The 16,652-nt window shown below is 41.0% G+C and overlaps 1 protein-coding gene across 2 annotated transcripts; it reads right to left on the bottom strand.

Moving 5' to 3' along the window:
* Positions 1 to 1,583: 1,583 nt before the first annotated feature.
* LOC118095087 (uncharacterized) lies at positions 1,584 to 16,186 on the bottom strand. Of its 2 annotated transcripts, XM_035136046.2 has the most exons (12): positions 15,128 to 16,186; positions 13,972 to 14,010; positions 11,660 to 11,953; positions 11,427 to 11,477; positions 9,746 to 9,772; positions 9,300 to 9,317; positions 5,854 to 5,925; positions 5,308 to 5,332; positions 4,332 to 4,357; positions 3,225 to 3,325; positions 2,665 to 2,760; positions 1,584 to 2,280 (listed from the first exon to the last, which is right to left on the bottom strand). In XM_035136046.2, the coding sequence occupies exons 1-12, from the start codon at positions 15,162 to 15,164 to the stop codon at positions 2,269 to 2,271; spliced, it is 798 nt and encodes a 265-aa protein (XP_034991937.1). In that variant the 5' UTR covers positions 15,165 to 16,186; the 3' UTR covers positions 1,584 to 2,268. The 2 variants fall into 2 exon arrangements, 1 of the variants encoding a protein (XP_034991937.1); XR_009558466.1 differs by lacking the exons at positions 1,584 to 2,280; positions 2,665 to 2,760 and having other exon boundaries at positions 3,224 to 3,322; positions 4,332 to 5,925.
* Between the last annotated feature and the right edge of the window lie 466 nt (positions 16,187 to 16,652).

Raw genomic sequence — 16,652 nt, 5'->3', positions numbered from 1 at the left:
TTCAGCACCTACCTCTGAAGGAAAAAGGAGTGCCCTGTGCAAACACTATGCTTGTCCCATGGAAACACTATGCTCCACAGATACTTGTCGAGCTAATGCAGTGACTACAGGGCTTCATTTGAAAGGACAGTCCTATATGAATGTCCCTGTACCCCAAGTCTGGTTAGAAGATAACCTTAAGAAGGGAGAACAGAGACCTTGAAGTACTGCAGCAACAATTAGCATCAGGACAACAGCCCAACAGTCACACAAGTCTCCTAGTCACAGACTTCCTTTCTATGATGAGCTGTGTTGAATTTCTATTTAAAATATAGCAATTATTTCTAAATTTGCATCTACATGTAATGTATAAATCAGAACATGCAAATTGATGCCCGCTTTTCCTGATTTGTTTATGCTACTAGCATTAAAGGAGGAGATTCAGCAGCATATGCAAGCACACAGCTCATTCATTCTAAATCACGATAGACCAGACAATCTGAATTTATGCAGTGAATGTGCAGCTTAGCCCTGTTTATTGCCTTCCTTGCTACAAATCTACTTCTACTCAGCTATAGCTTCTTTCTTCTCAATAATTTGATGTGATTGCCATCTACATGGAAGAGTGTGCTTTCAATGGTAAGGTCAAACTGTTGGAAAGTTACAGCGCCTGCTGTGGCTGTGGAAACTGATACCAGGGACACATGTTTTCCTGCGGTTGTGCTGCTGTAGAGGCTCCATGACATTTATTCTCTCTGTGCTCCTCCTAGCAGTTATTCCTCATCTGGTCACTGCTGCGGATGCACAACCTGACTGTCTGTCTCCAGGCACTGCGGTCATCTGCAAGGGATTCCCATGTGACCGGGTTAATGTTGGCAGCCTTCATGTCACATCTACAGACATTTGATGTACACAACTACATTTACTCTTAGATCCTGAGATTGAGAAATGGCATCTGTCAAGAGCACACAATGTCAAGTTCTCATGGGCTGTCCTACTGGAGGTATGCCTCATTGTGCCACCACCAAAGGGTTCTTTAGAGCAGGTATAATGGAAATGTGAGCACAGCCCAAGGTGTACTTGCTGCTTATGAGGTAGAACAGCACCTGAGTCCTTGAACTTGTAAGCGGTGGCTTTGCAGGGTGGCTCTGCTGCCCCAATGAGATCCATTGATGGACACCTCTTACAGTAGTCTCCTGCTGGTGGAGAAGTCTATCGGCTTTCTCCACTGGTTGGAATCCAAGCCTGCCTGAAAATTCAGACAATCACAAGCAGGCTTGGAAGCAGGACATTCCTGGGGGATGGATCACCAGATTTACCTCCCCACCATTACAGTATTAAGCTTGTTTGGTACTTGGATGTTGTTGGTTTCTGTTTTCGGGGCTGGGCAGGAATTCCCCTACCAGGCCAATTGCCTCCCGCTTGGTGGTTTTCACCTACCTCATAGCAATTGCCACAACGTTTGGCAATTTAGGCATTGAATAAGTCTTAGTCTTGGCTGGAGGGGAGGTTGTAACCTTTGCCTACCTCTCCGAAGGAAAGGGTATGCTGTTAAAGGGATCTGGGAGGACTTGCATCTGTCCAGAGGTCCAAGTGGGGGCTTGGGCTATGGCACTTCTCAAACTGGTGATCCCACGGCAGTATTCCAATTTGATGTATGTCATAGGACTCCCCTGCCTATGTATGTCATTTGACGTATGTCACAGGACTCCCCTGCCTATGTATGTCATTTGACGTATGTCATAGGACTCCCCTACTGGGCTGGAAGTCAACAGTTAAATTCAATGCCTATGCCAAACCTCTACATCTGTAATAAATAAAGTCATGGCCTTATTTGCCCCCAAATATGTTGTCCGGTCTGGTTATTCTATGTGGAGGTAGGGTGAGGGGTGGTGGTGGAGGTGGAGCTTGAGCACTCAATTTCCTTGAAGAAACACACCAAAAAGCCCAAATCAAAATAATTTTAATTGAATAGTTATATTACTTAAGGTTATGACAAACCCCTTACTCCTAATTAACAGCTTATGTCTGTAGTTTATGTCTGTGGGCCTCTCCTTCCTGGGAACGTATAAAGTTTCTGGTTAACATAATGCATCTGCATAATGAACAACATGAAAACTTCAAAAACTGTGAGAAGCCTCACAGAATCTGCTGTGAAGAATTGGTAATCTTTGCATGCATAAGTTCAACATGCGGAATCTTCCATGCAGTAGAAATGAGAATACTTTTCAGGATGTTGAGATTTAGGTTTTGGAATAGTTTGTGTTATTTAAGCCCCACATCTGGAAATCATACTTTTTCCTAGGAAGCAAAACAGAAAATGAAACTCTAACATACATATTTCATATGAATAAATGAAATCTCAAGCATGTGGCTAAAACATCAGCATGTGATTCCCACATACCAACTTTGCGCTGACTACATTAGAGATGTTCACAATAGGATATAGTGTTAGCGAATCTCTTGTCCATGGGCCTATTGCCCCCCCCCCCCAGTCCTCCCTATATGCCCTACACCTGACATCATTGGGCAAGTAAAGGCCAGGCACTGCAACACCTGCAAAGCATTGTATACAGATCTTTCCGAGATCAACACAGAGCTATTCAAAAATAAATTGGGTTTTAAAAAAATGCATACATATAGATAAAAGATGAATTTTAGGGCACACTCTGAGTATATACTGACCTCACAGAACCTTCCCAGAGCAGGATGAGCTTCCTGTCTCTTCTTAAAGCTTACATGGCTATAGGCTGGATGCAAAATTCCTTTGGGTGCCTCTGCCTTGGGGGGGAAAAGTGTCAGATTATATGGGTGCTCTTCTCTTTGAAAACCATGAAACACACCAAAGGGTGTGTGTGAGTCGGGGGTGGGGGAGACATACAGGAGGAGTAACCAATGAGAGGTAAACTACCACCAGCAGACAGGAGCAGGCCAGCATGCAGATTTGGAATGCAATCCTATATATGTCCCAAGTGGGGATGGGCAACACGCAAGTGCACATAGGATCACAACCTAAATTCACAAGAGTTGTAAAAATTAAACATCCACCATTTCTATGTGAATGTGTAGACACATTATAAACAAATGCAGCTTTTAGGTCCAGTTTGGACCTAAAAGAGATGAAAACATACGGAAGTACCCACGATGTATCAAAAGTATTGAAAAATATTGTTATAGGTTTGGGGGATCGGTCTGATTAGAATTGCTCTGCAACTCACCAAGACTGTAACATTATGCATACTCACCTGGCAGTAAATCCCACTGACGGGACTGATGTTTATATCTGTGTAAACATGCAAGGGATTCTGCTCTGATTCATCGTTAAATGAACCAACTGGTTGCCCTTCTGGGAAGAAAAGCAACAACAGAAAAGCCTGGGGTTAGCAGTAATAGTTAGGATGAAAATGATAAAACATAATCTGTGACCCTGCCCAATTTAAATCACAGGTGGGAAACAGTGGTCTCTAACCTCATTTCCCCGTCAGCCTAGATTGTAAAAGGGATAATAGGGATACAGTCATACCTCGGTTTAAGTATGCCTCGGTTTGAGTACTTTCAGTTTAAGTACTCCGCGGACCTGTCTGGAACAGATTAATCCACTTTCCATTACTTCCAATGGGAAAGTTCACTTCAGGTTAAGTACACTTCCGGTTAAGTACGGTCTTCCGGAACCAATTACACTCATACCTCTGGTTAAGTACGCTTCAGGTTGAGTACTCCGCGGACCCGTCTGAAATGGATTAATCCACTTTCCATTACTTTCAATGGGAAAGTTTGCTTCAGGTTAAGTACAGACTTCCGGAACGAATTGTGTTTGTAAACCGAGGTACCACTGTACAGGAGTACCAGTGATGGGACAAGAATTCAAGGAAGGATGCACTACCATGCAAGAACCCATGTTTGGATTTTAAAGAGCAGGCCCTCCTCAATTTGGCATGTATTGGCTGCATTGGATGGAGTGGGGATATCAAATATAGGAGCCATGCTCTTTCCCACTGCATGTTAGCTCCTTTTTCTTATGAGAGAGGGAAGTGGTAGTGGGAAGGAGGGCTCACAAGCTTATTAAGGGCAAGTTTTGGTTCTCCTGACATGGTTGAACACCAGCTTGCATCAACCCAGTTCAGCATGGTCAATGATCAGAGAGCAACATCTGGAGGGCCACAGCTCCCTACCACACAATTCTGCCCATACATGCTTGCCTTTACAACATAAGGACATAAGCACAGTAGATTCAACTTTCTTTCTTTCTTGCTTGCTTGTGAGCAAGCGCCAGACCTCACATCACTTGACTACGTGCTCCAATCTTTACAATACAGGAAGAGAAAGAGAGAGATGATAAAGCATATCCTTACGTGTTTGGTTTTCTCTTTCTGGATGTCTGTGGAAAGCAAAGATGTGTGAGATATATAAAGCTGGAGGGGCAGAGAGAAGTTCTCTAGTTTCAAATGTGTATGTGGACATACATAGAAAGTTTAGAGAGTTTTAATTAGCTTCAATCTATTACTGTTTCAACTTTTTGTATACTTTAAATTATTGCTGTAAATTTTATTGTTTTATCTCTTTTATAAACTGTTTTGAGGTTTTTCTACAATCAAGCAGTATATCAATTTTTATGAAATACATTAATATACATCTCAAGCTATTAAACTGAAGTCAAAGATTAGCATGGGTTCTATTTTTTATTAAGTTTGTATGCTGTCCTTTATCTGCAGGGTGGTTCACAACATAAACACAGACATTATATGTCTGCAATAACATTCCAGCAGGCAACTTCATTTAAAGCCAAATTCTCTCTTTTTCCATGGAGAATCAGCTTCACACACTTCCCTAAATCTACCTATGGGTGTTGTATTCACAAAACAAGTATTAGAGTGGAAAGAAACTTAAGAGCCCCAACTCAAGAGGAGGACAAACTGCCCCCATACAACATATTGTCTGACCCTTCTTAAGAGCAGGCGCTTCACTATATGAACTCATTTTTAAAATATGATTAGATATAGTGCCATGAAACATTACTACTTGATAAATGACTGTCTGAATTTACCCATCCAAGTTTTGCTACTTCTTCTCCAATTTTATTACTGTGAGGAATAGAGGAAGTTGTCTCTACTTGAAATGCGTGATTTCTATTTAACCCAGGAGAAGATATGAAAGCATTAGTTCCAGTTACGATATGAAGCAGGTTTAGGCATGACCAATATCCAGAAAAGAACTTGTTGCCCAGAATATGCTGTTTTGAGGAACAAAGCTGCTTTACCATATTTCCTGCATACTGAATCACACTTTACTGAATTCAAGGCATAATTATTGAAGTCTCATTACACCTACCTGGTTGCTCTCCATTTGATTATACCTGAGAGAGATACAGTGTACATTGGATCATCTTAGATAAATCTCTTCATAGCTGCTATGACATAATACCATAATTATAACACACATTGAACCATTGCATAAGGGGGCAGACATAAATGGGGAAAGTTCTGGACAGCTATTTAAAACTTGCCCCTCCCTGGGACATCATCCCACTTGTTCCTCCAATATCAGGGACAGTAGTGCTCATTCCTTCAACATGACATTTGTTCATTATATGTGCACACACCTTACAGTGTGATTGCTGGAGTGGACATGCAGACAGCATGCAGGAACATTATTATGCATATGCTGCCCATCCAGGAGCAACCAAGAGATAAGATGAATGTGTGAACAGTGTCAAGACAGAGGCATCATCCACATCCACCACTGTCAGAGAAACAGACTGTGCAATAAGACTATACTGAAGTAAGTCGGTTGTAACATAAATCCTAGCAAGGCAGGATTGCAGAGGGTTTATTTTAGTAGTTAAATTATGATTGCTGTGTTTTGCTTGAACATTACCTCTTTTCTCCAGCACATAAAACAATGCAGCACAGATAAAGGTGGAAGCAGTTGCAATTCCAAATCCTAATGCTAAGGACAGGGAGAAAAAATGCATGGATCAACCCACTTTATTCCAAAGGATGAGAAAGCTAAGATAGTGAATAGAGCACAAAAGGAAACATGTTATACAATGGTGCGTGCATAGTAAAGGTGGATACATCAAGCAACATTCAATGATCATAAAACCTGAAAGTCTGAATTGCTAAAAAGAACAGTTTTTATTTTCATTTGTTAGATTTATATACTTCCCTTCATCAAAAGATCTCAGGGCAGTTCACAAGAACCTGATTTGTCCAGATTTCTGAAATGTGGCATGGAGTACCTACAGTTTGATCATTGTGATTTCAGACATGCCCATTGAAACTTTGTTATGATACGAAGACTTCCGGTCTGCCGCCAGCTCCGTCGGCAGGATTTGCCTCGGCTCCGAGGCAACCCAGCTCCGCGAGGGGGGGGGGGGAGTCGCGAAGGCGTCGCGACCCCCATAGAGCCACAGATTGAGCTTTCTGTGGATGAAATTGCTCAGCAGTGCTCCGAACGCAGGCCCCTTTACTTCCCGGTAAGCTCCGAAAGAGCCCCGGAGAAAGTGGAGGTAGCGCCGCGGGAGCCATTTTGAGCGTCATCTTACCCCCACGGAGCGAAGCCCTGATACCGGCGGAGGAGAGCGGCGGATTCCCCTAAAGTAAGGATCAAACTATTTATAAATACCAAAGACTGTGAAATCAAAGCTAATCAGAAAAACCAATTGGCAACAGGGGGTAATTCAAAAAGGGAGTCGATTACCCCCCCCCCCGTGAGACAACGAGGCAGTGACTTAGCCCTTGGCTGTCCAAAAGATAGAAGGTATCTAATTTATCAGGGAAGCGGACACAGAAGCCCCTCTGCTGCAGGCGCAGGGGGGAGAGCTGATTGTAATGGAGAGCCTGCAAGCAATGTAATTTGACAAAAGCGAGTTCCCTTGAAAGCTGTACCCGGGTCCAGGGACAGCTCAGTGAAGGACCTGAGAATACGAATTTATCAAAGATTTGGATTATAATTTTGAAGTTGGAATTGAACAATCTGGAGGTGCTTAAAACAGAACTGTTAAAATGTGGATAATGGATTTAAGAGATATATGAAAAAGGATATTTTATAATAAAGGAGGAATATACCCAATTCAATTAAAAATGGCGTAGAGAGTGCTGGAATCTGATTCCTGCCATTTCCGGCTGCCCAAACAACTAGAGGCACATGAAATCCGAGATGTCTGAGAAGGACTTAGCCACAACAACATCACAAGACCTTGTTTGGCAAAAGATTTCCTCCGTACTCTCGGACATTAAGCAAGTGTTGAAGCAAGATTCAGAACAGCTGCAGGAGCTGAACAAATTATGGAGAGACAGAGTCAGTACAAAAGATTTACAAATACAAACTCTGGAAGAAGAGGAACAGGAAGAACACAATGCCCCACAAGTGGGAGATGTGGGGCGAGATCTAGACTTTTCCCAAGGAGTCCTCAAGAAAGAAACAGCGGACACTTCTGAACTCCTAGTGAGAGGAGGAGTTCAGGGTAAAAGCTGCAAGAAAGAAGGAAAAAGCAGGAAAAAAGAGACAGATATGGAGATGGACTATGCAAAGACTCGGTTACGAGATACAGAGGAGAAAAAGAGCGCAAAGGAAGAGGGGAGGGATTGGACAACAGGTGTAATCATGGGGGGGCGGCAGAGTTTGTGGGAAGAACATTGGGGTTGGATCTGGGATAGGGTGGGAGTAGGATGAATGAGTAAAGAATATTTTTCAATGGACTGGTATGAATGGCGTGATTTGGGTATGATAAAAGGAATTCGCTGAAATGTCCAGAGGATTTGGCTGCAGCAGTAGGGGGGATGGGACTAACTAATTATTGAGGAATAAAGAGGACAGATTATTTGATTTAAAATGCAATTGAATACATTCTTGGTAAAAATAATAAGTTAAGGGAAGAAATATAAGACAGAAGAATTAAGATAGAGGTGATTTAAGTTTGGGAATTGATAGTATGAAAATGAATTATTTAGATATATAATTATGGATAATATGTATATTACAGAAGAGTTAATTTTGAGTATCAAAAAGGATTATATTATTACTATTGTGGAAACTGCCAAATTGATAATTAACAAAGAACACAGAGCGGGGGGAGTCAGGGAAGTCCAAATTGTTTTAAATAATGATATGAACTAAGGATTTTTTTCTTTTTTTTGTTCCTCTTTTTCTTTTTCCTCTTTTTTCCTTTCTTTTTTCTCTCCCGTTTTTTAAAAGCTTTTTTTGGGGGGAGGGGATTATTTTTATTTTTATTTTCGGGGGGGAGGGGGAGGGGGAGGGATAGGGGGGCTTTTTTCCTGTTGCTTTTCTTATATGTATGGATAGAGGTAGGGTGGACACTCTCCTCTCTCTTGCCTCGTAACCCGGGGCCCACTGGTGGCAGAAGAGGGCTCTGGGGGAGGGACAAGGGGGAGGGGGATAAACCCATCTAGAAAATGGACCACCTTCAACTATCTGCCCGGCGCGGGATCTTCTCGTGGCAGGAGGGGACTCGTGGGGGGTGGTGGAAGAGGGTGGGATGAATTTGATATATGTATTTTATGTGTTATTCTGTAAAATCAATAAAAAATTATTAAAAAAAGAAAAGAAACTTTGTTATGATACAGTGTGTCTGCTGCTGTGGAACTTACAACAGAGCAACTCATGGGATCAACATGGAGGTTTGCAAGCAAGAGTCTGGTAACAAGTAATAGACGTACAGTGGTACCTCAGTTTATGAACACAATTTGTTCCGGAAGTCTGTTCATAAACTGAAGCGAACTTTCCCATTGAAAGTAATGGAAAGTGGATTAATCCGTTCCAGACGGGTCCATGGAGTACTCAACGTGAAGCGTACTTAACCCAAAGCATGGGTGTAATTGGTTCCGGAAGTCTGTTCATAAACTGAAGTGTTCATAAACTGAAGCGAACTTTCCCATTGAAAGTAATGGAAAGTGAATTAATCCGTTCCAGATGGGTCCGCGGCATTCGTAAACCGAAAATCCGTAAACCGAGGTGTTCATAAACCGAGGTTCCACTGTACTAGGCTTTGGGTTGGAGAAACCTCATGTGCAAGGGCTAAATGTTTGGTCCTGGGGGTGTTGCCCAGGCCACAACCCTCACCAGCCCTGCTTTGCATCCTCTTGAGTGATTATTGGCTGCCTGGAATGTGTTACTGAACTCTAATGCTTCTTGCCTGCCTTGGTTGTAGTCAGGTATGTGTGCATGCAAAGATAAAATCCAGATGTGTTGTTCTGCCCATGTTTGCTTTGGGTTTCACCAACCAATCACATGTGACCCTCCAAAAGTTGCCTTAAAGCACATGGCCACATTCACCCCTGGAATAAATAAAAACTACTTACCTAGGGAAATTTCAAAACCTGCGAATTGAAAGCAAATCTGTTATACAAAAATTCTCCCTCCTTTTTGGCTTTTCAAGTTGTGGTGCTTTTTACAAAGTTATAAGAAACAGCATGTCAACCAACCAATCCTCCCATCTCTGATCACTTACCGGTAGGTTTTATAATCTATGGCTTTAAAATGACCTATGTAATTTCTTTCCTTTTGAGATGAGAATTGCCCCTTCCTATTCTTCCTGCTAGAGTATCATTGCATAAGGGATTCTGCATAGGGACTTCTCAGTGGCTTTCAGGAGCAATGGAATAGATAGCACTGCCTGCTGGGCTCTGTGATTCACAGGACTTTTGCATCTTCACCCAGTGATGGAACATCAATTCATCCAATAACCAAAGAAGGCTTTAATCAAGAGTCCTGTGGCATTTGGGTTTTAGAGTAAAAACTCACTTACCTAAGGAACCTGCATTATTTGAGGCACCTGTGAATTGGATAAAAGTGGATAATTGGATCAATGTGCAAGATGTAATTGCATTTCTTACCACTTCTGCTGTAGCTGAGAATTCACTCCATTTCTATGGTGCTTGCAAAGGTATAATCACACAGGGGTGACTGCCTTTTTGAGGATCAGCTAAGGTGTTAAAAAAGATTCATATTTATTACAATATCATTTAGAGCAGCTGAAGCCCTTTGTGCTTTCTGCACAGGAGGTACTGAACATAATGGGTTAGTTGCTGACCAATTTAGGTTGCATTCCTATACTGTACCTACTTACATTGAAGTAAACCTCATTAAAGTAATGACACGTCTCAGGAGACATTAATAGGATTGTGCTTTAGTCACACTTATTTCCCATTGAAATCCATGTGACAGTCATTATTAGTCTCCCTGGTTTCAAAAGGGAAGTGCAACTAAATTACTCTTGATCCAACCCAAATGTTTACCCCATTTACTGAAAATTCAATAAGCCAAAGAACAGACTCAATAAAACATAAGCAAGAACTTAAGCAGCACACACATATACTACCAATAAACAGACTTTCCAGTAACTTCCCCTTTTCACCAGCCATCGTTCAGATATACAGTCCTTCAGAACTTTTATTTTGCTCAATGCTATCATGACATGCCGCACACCCAGTAACTAACAAGGCTTTCAGCTAAACAGCTGGTGAAATCCAGATACCGGTATGTGCTTATGTAAGAAGATTTACAATGAGCAGCTGTAATATATATGTGACCTGGGGACTTGTTGGGTATTGTTGGTGAGTGATATATAAATATCACTAGAACCACTTTATATGAGATTAAGAATGGACTCATTTCCTACTTGGCTTGTTAAAGTATGATCATTGTCATTGTTTTGTATGTATTTGAACTTCAAACTTAATGATTCTACACATTTTGAAAGTGAAACAGGGCCACCCACATTTAAAGTACGGTAGTGGCTTCAGCACACTCTGGGACTTCCCAGGTATGCAGAAGTGGATATATTTTTTTTATAAAACATGAAATGAGAACTGAGACTATTCATTGGCTTCCAGGACCATGAGGCTGTCAAAGCCTCTTGAACCCCTAACACTTTAAAGTATCCTGTAGGGAGAAGTATGGTGGGATGACTAGCAGAAACTGTTCCCACATAAACAGCAGTAAAGGCAACATAGCTGCCAAGTTCTCCCTTTTTAAAAGGGAAATTCCCTTATGCTGAATAGGCTTCCTCTCAAGAAAAGGGAAAACTTGGCAGCTATGAAAGGCAAGGCTGGGGGGAGTAGGGCTGTTGCCCCTGAAGCTAAGCATTCTGAAGGATGAGAAATACAAATGTGCCATTTTCCTACTCACAAGCCCTAAACAGCTCTATAAGCCTAATATTAGGGGTGAGGTTTACAGTGTGGCTTCCCACTTGCTACAACCAGTGCTTTTTTCCTGGGGGGATGCAGGGGTACGCATACCACTAAACATTTTGTGAATCTTTGTACTTTTGTCCATTTACTGTTATTTATTTTTCCTGACTTGAACTATAAAATGGTGATTTTCCTGAGTCAAAATGAGAATACCCCTAAACTTTTTTTTAAAAAAAGAAAAAAAGCACTGGCTACAATCATTCCTTTCATAGGAGAGTGCATAATTAGCATAATTACCTGCATGTATCCTGAAATCTTCATTGGAGTCTATTCTCCAAGTGCCCCTTTCTAAAAAAAACAAAACAGAAAGAAAGTAGAGGAATACGCAGCAACCAAAATAGTTGAAGCCTGAAGGAAATAAACTCAAAGCATTTTGCGTAGCATTAATGTATCACAGGAAATTTCCATTCTTGATTAATCAAGAAAATTACAATTTTCTATAAAAACTATTTCATTTGTAGTTTTCTTACCTGAAACAGAAAGGTTCCTGGCATCACTTGGAAAGGAATTATTCACCTTGTTATTATTATCCATGTTCTGGTACATGCAAGAAAGCTGTCTTATACTTGCTCTCGATATTTTATAAGAGAATTTATATAAAAATATTGTATCCTTTTGCTTCTGACTTTTGATTCCTACCCCGTCTTCACAGAGAATAATTCTGGTAAAAGGAGAGACTGGTGGTATTTGACACTTAACCAAAACTTCATCTGCTTCATCACTGGGTGAGGCTTCCAGAAATATGTTTGGTTTGGTAAGAGTACCTGTAGGAATGAGAAAACAACCCACTAAATTGCATACAAATATGAAAGTTTGTGTAGCGTTTGACTAGTTTATAGTTTTCAGTCCATTTCCTGTGCCAGGAATCCATTAAAGACAGTGTATATTTTGTCCAGACAACTCATGATATTGTTTAACATAATATAGCATATTGTTTTAAAACTGCAAAATTCCAATCAATGGGGACTCCGGTCAGGATTTGTACTTTGGGGAGCAGTTCCTCTCATTGTTCTCTTCCCAAACATTCCTCTGGAGCTGCTATTTGCCTCAGGAAGAAAGTTCCCGTTTGTACCAAATGGAGCTTAGCTTCTAATGCAAATAGCAGCTGCTGATAAGTGATATTGGGACCATGACGGGGCAGAAGGGTAAACCCCTTCTTCCTGTGTCCCACAATGGGAGCAACACTTACCTGGGGTGCGACAAGTCTGTTGCTTTGTGAGATGAATACCTTAATTTTTTTAAAAAAATCACGCAACATGAGTATGATTGTGTACCTTGAATTAGGACACAACTGATATTACTAGCACTCCTCTAATAGTATATTGGCAGTCACCTATATAGCTATGGTGCATGAGTTCTTATTAATCAATACTAACTAGTCACGTGTTTCTAATAACCTCCTGCACTGCCATCAGCAGTATGAATGAATGAATCTTTATTTGCATCAGCCACCAGCCATCGCAATAAAACAAACAAAATGCGGTATGCAGAGGATAAAGGTAAAAAGTCAATTATATAAAATACATTTTGGGGGTTTGGGTCAATAGTCAAATAATGGATCTTATTCTAATTGCCCTGGCTAAAAATTTTGCAGCCTTTGCTGTCACCTGCTTATCTTGGTCTGCCAAGAGAAAGTACACTGTAACAGTGGTTGGGTGACCAGGAATGGACAATAATAGAGGAGTGATAACCACACTCCTCAAATCTTTATAAAGAGTGCAAGCCAGAAGGACAAGAGCAGTATGTACTGCATGTGCTTGATGAACTGGATTGTGCTCCACAAAAACCTAGATAGATAATATATTGATCCCACTCTGTTAGAGGTTCACATAGTCAGTGGCATAGCATGGGTTGCCAGTGCCCAGGGCCATGTAGAGTGACGGAAATGGATGGAGTACAGCTGTTCATTCAGCTGTCTAATGGCATTCACATCACCCAAGAAATCACAACCGCAGAGATAGCAGTCCTCATTCCATTTTCTGCAGAGGTCACTTCTGGTTTGCATGGAGAAGCCGTTTTCAATCGAACCCAGTGATAGAAGCACACAGCTGTAGTGAAGCAGCACCGGGTGTTGAAATTTTGTGCCCTTAACAATTTTGTGCCTGGGGCAACCACCCCTGTGCCCTACTATGCTACACCACTGCACATAGTACTGATGATAAACAAGCCCCTCTAGACCAAACTAAAAGTGTGCCAGTCTATTAAACATGTGTACAACTAGTTTGGTTCTTAGCTGCCTTCAAATATCTACATAGAGGGAAGATCCTTTAAATATACTTCTACTGGATGAGGTATTTGCACACCAAAAAACAGTCATTACAAAACTAAAGCTGTTTTTCCTTTGTCCAGGGTCCAAGTCACGTTACCCTTTTAAGGAGGTAGAACCCATTTCCCAAACTTCCCACATCTATATAACCCTGTTTCTCCGAAAATAAGACGTAGCCATAAAATAAGCCATAGCAGGATTTTTAAGCATTCAAGGACTATAAGCCATACGCTGAAAATAAGTCATACTGATAGACAGCTTAACCTACAGGGTTAAACTGCCTTGTAGGTTAAACTGTAACATACTTAATAAAAAAATAAGACATCCCCTGAAAATAAGCCATAGTGTGTTTTTTTGAGGAAAAATAAATATAAGACGGTGTCTTATTTTTGGAGAAACACGGTAGTAGGAGAATAGTGGCAAAGAGGTGGTGTGGAAATAACAATGAGGTGGAAAAAGCACTTCTTTTTTTTTTGCAAAAAGGTAAACACCTCCCATAATGAGAGGGACACTTACCTGAGGTGGGACAAGTCTGTTGACTTGTGAGATGAATACCTTTAAAAGTGAACATACCATAATAAGCTTTTAGTAGCAAGGAAATACTGATTTTGACCTCTTTAAAAGGCAGCAGTGTCATTCAGAAGCAAGAATCATTGAGAATATTTAGATTTGTATCTCAAATAAAAACGTACCTAACTCTAAAACCACCACTCAATATATGATGGAAAAATACTGTGATATCATTAATTTCCCCAGTATTATTTCCTATTATTATGCAATAAAATTATTATGAACATTTGGGGGAGTTTGGAATATGATACTGGAGTGTTTGATCAAAGAGAAGAGAGTCAAAATCCCATTTCTACAGTAGTACTTTTTAAAATAAGTTTGATTTTTGCATTTTCTATTTTACATAAACAAATGAATTAAAAACATAAAATATAATCCCTTCTGACTTCCCTCCCCCCAATTGCGGATCTTAATCTAATGATTTTCCCCTCTGCAACTCTATCATAACTCTATTTTTATAAATTCTTTGTCAATCCATAGTTCAAATTTTTACAAGTTTTCTATAAAAATTTATGTAGTTGTTTACAATAGCTTTTCAAATAAATTACAAACTTTTCCCATTCTTTGTTAAAGACCTCCTCACTACTGTAGCATTTGCACACACAAAAATGAGATTGAACAAGAATCTCCACTCACAATTTTCCGGCAATTGCTTTTTGTAGCCAAGTCCTTGGATGACTGACAAAGATGGGAAATGGTGTGTGTGTGTGTGTGTGTGTGTGTGTGTGTTTAGTTTGTTATTATGTTTGTATTTTTGTGTTTTTATATTGTAAACTGCGCTCTGATCCTTTATAAAACAAACAAACAAACAAACAACGAATAAATAAATATGAAGGAGCTACAGAATGTTTCAGCATGCTGGCAAAATATTGTAGTACATGCAGATTTGGCAAAGGAATGCAGATGTGTGATGCAGATTTGGCCAAGGAATTTAGCAACTCTGGAAGAGTGGCTCTTTTGTCATTATAATAACGATCATATAATTCCATTTTATAAAATGCTCCAAGCACCAATTGACTAGATAAATAAACATAATTATTTATATTATATTATAAATCACTCCACTTTAAATAGATCCCCTGTTAACCCTTAATATACTCACAGCAAAGGCAGAGCCCCAGCCCCAGCAGAAGTATCATTACAGATATAGCAGTAGTTCCTCTTAAACCAGACAGAGGTTTCTGCTACTCACACAGCATTTCCTACGCTTCAGAATGAGATGCTTTGTGCGTACACACCATTCCCAGTTCCTAATTTGCATGAAAGTTTGAAACTGAAGCAGTACACTTAATATGGACCTGCAGTTTATATGCCTCTGTACCACACAATAACCTTTGCCAACCACATATTAAATAGCAACATCTACACTGGTTTGGTCATGTCCACAGAATGGAAATGGCAGTATCTCTAAGGATGTGCTCTAGGGGGAGCTGGCTTCAGGCACCAGGTCCATTGACAGACCAACCCTGTATTACAAAGATGTCTGCAAACATGACATGAAGGCTGGCAACATTGACCCCACTGTGTGGGAATCCCTGACTTTCCTGGGAGTGAGCCCCACTTAATTTAGTAGGCCTTACTTGTGGACAGACACACATTTGCTTGCACTGTTTACTGACAAGCTCCCCCTCCTCCTCATTCTCACCCCACAATTATAGGAATTAGTTGGGGGGGGGTTGTATAATGTGTAACTCACCCATTTGGGTATAGCGGCAATCTGAGGTATAGGAACTAAGCAGAAAGTTTTAGGATAGTCAACAATTTCCCATTAATCTCTGCCTTTTTATCACAGGGAGTGGGGCAGCAAGCAAGCAAAGAGATAACATCCTTTAAAAGTTATCAAAAATGTCCTAATGTTCTTGATAAACTGCTGAGTACAATTTGACATGAGGACAACACATCTGGAGAGTTGGACAGTTCCAATCCTTAGAAAAAGGGACCCCTTAGGTAACTAACCTGTGTTCTTCTAACTGTTCCTGAACAACTCTCATTATCCTCATCCATACTGGCTGGAACTGATGAAAGTTGTACTGCTGCAACATGTGGAGTGCCACAGCACAGTGTCTACAATATGCAAATGTGTACACAGGCCCAGAAAGCTCTCTGTTCAAACCATAGCTGCCAAGTTTTCCCCTTTCTTGCGAGGAAGCCTATTCAGCATAAGGGAATTTCCCTTAAAAAAAGGGAGAACTTGGCAGCTATGGTTCAAACACAAGCCACCCATCATAATGACAGGTGGTTTCTGCTCAGGGCCGTCTTGAGCAGCTCGCGCGCCCTGGTGCTGAGGGGCGGAGATCGCTCCGCCGCCCGCCCCGCCCTCGCAGGGCGCAATTGGTTTCCGTGCGGCTTTGCTGCGCGGCGCCCTCCTTGCCAGGCCGGGGCCCAGCTTACCAGCCCCCCGCTGTGGTGCACTGCGCCACCGGGGATCTATGTAGAGCCGGCCCTGTTTCTGCTAGCATATTTTCTCAGTTACAAACCAGTTACATGTGTGTTAAAAGGGAGTTCTTGCAAACAAAGATCTCTTTCAAAAGGGAGTTCTTGCAAACAAAGATCTGTGTATTAATAGGTAACTAATCCTTAAGTTTTCCTGGTCAATGTTCAAGACAAATATGTGCTTTATGATTTGT

The sequence above is a fragment of the Zootoca vivipara genome, chromosome 13 (assembly GCF_963506605.1).
Source record: "Zootoca vivipara chromosome 13, rZooViv1.1, whole genome shotgun sequence".
Lineage (NCBI taxonomy): Eukaryota > Metazoa > Chordata > Lepidosauria > Squamata > Lacertidae > Zootoca > Zootoca vivipara.
This window is presented reverse-complemented; position numbering and strand designations above follow the sequence as displayed.

Coding starts and splice junctions, on each gene's coding strand:
- LOC118095087 (XM_035136046.2), bottom strand. CDS start 15,164: ATGATACTTCTGCTGGGGCTGGGGCTCTGCCTTTGCT. Junction 9,773..11,426: donor AGATTTCAGGATACATGCAG/GTAATTATGCTA, acceptor TCCAATTCACAG/GTGCCTCAAATAATGCAGGT. Junction 3,326..4,331: donor AGAAAGAGAAAACCAAACAC/GTAAGGATATGC, acceptor TTTTCTTCCCAG/AAGGGCAACCAGTTGGTTCA.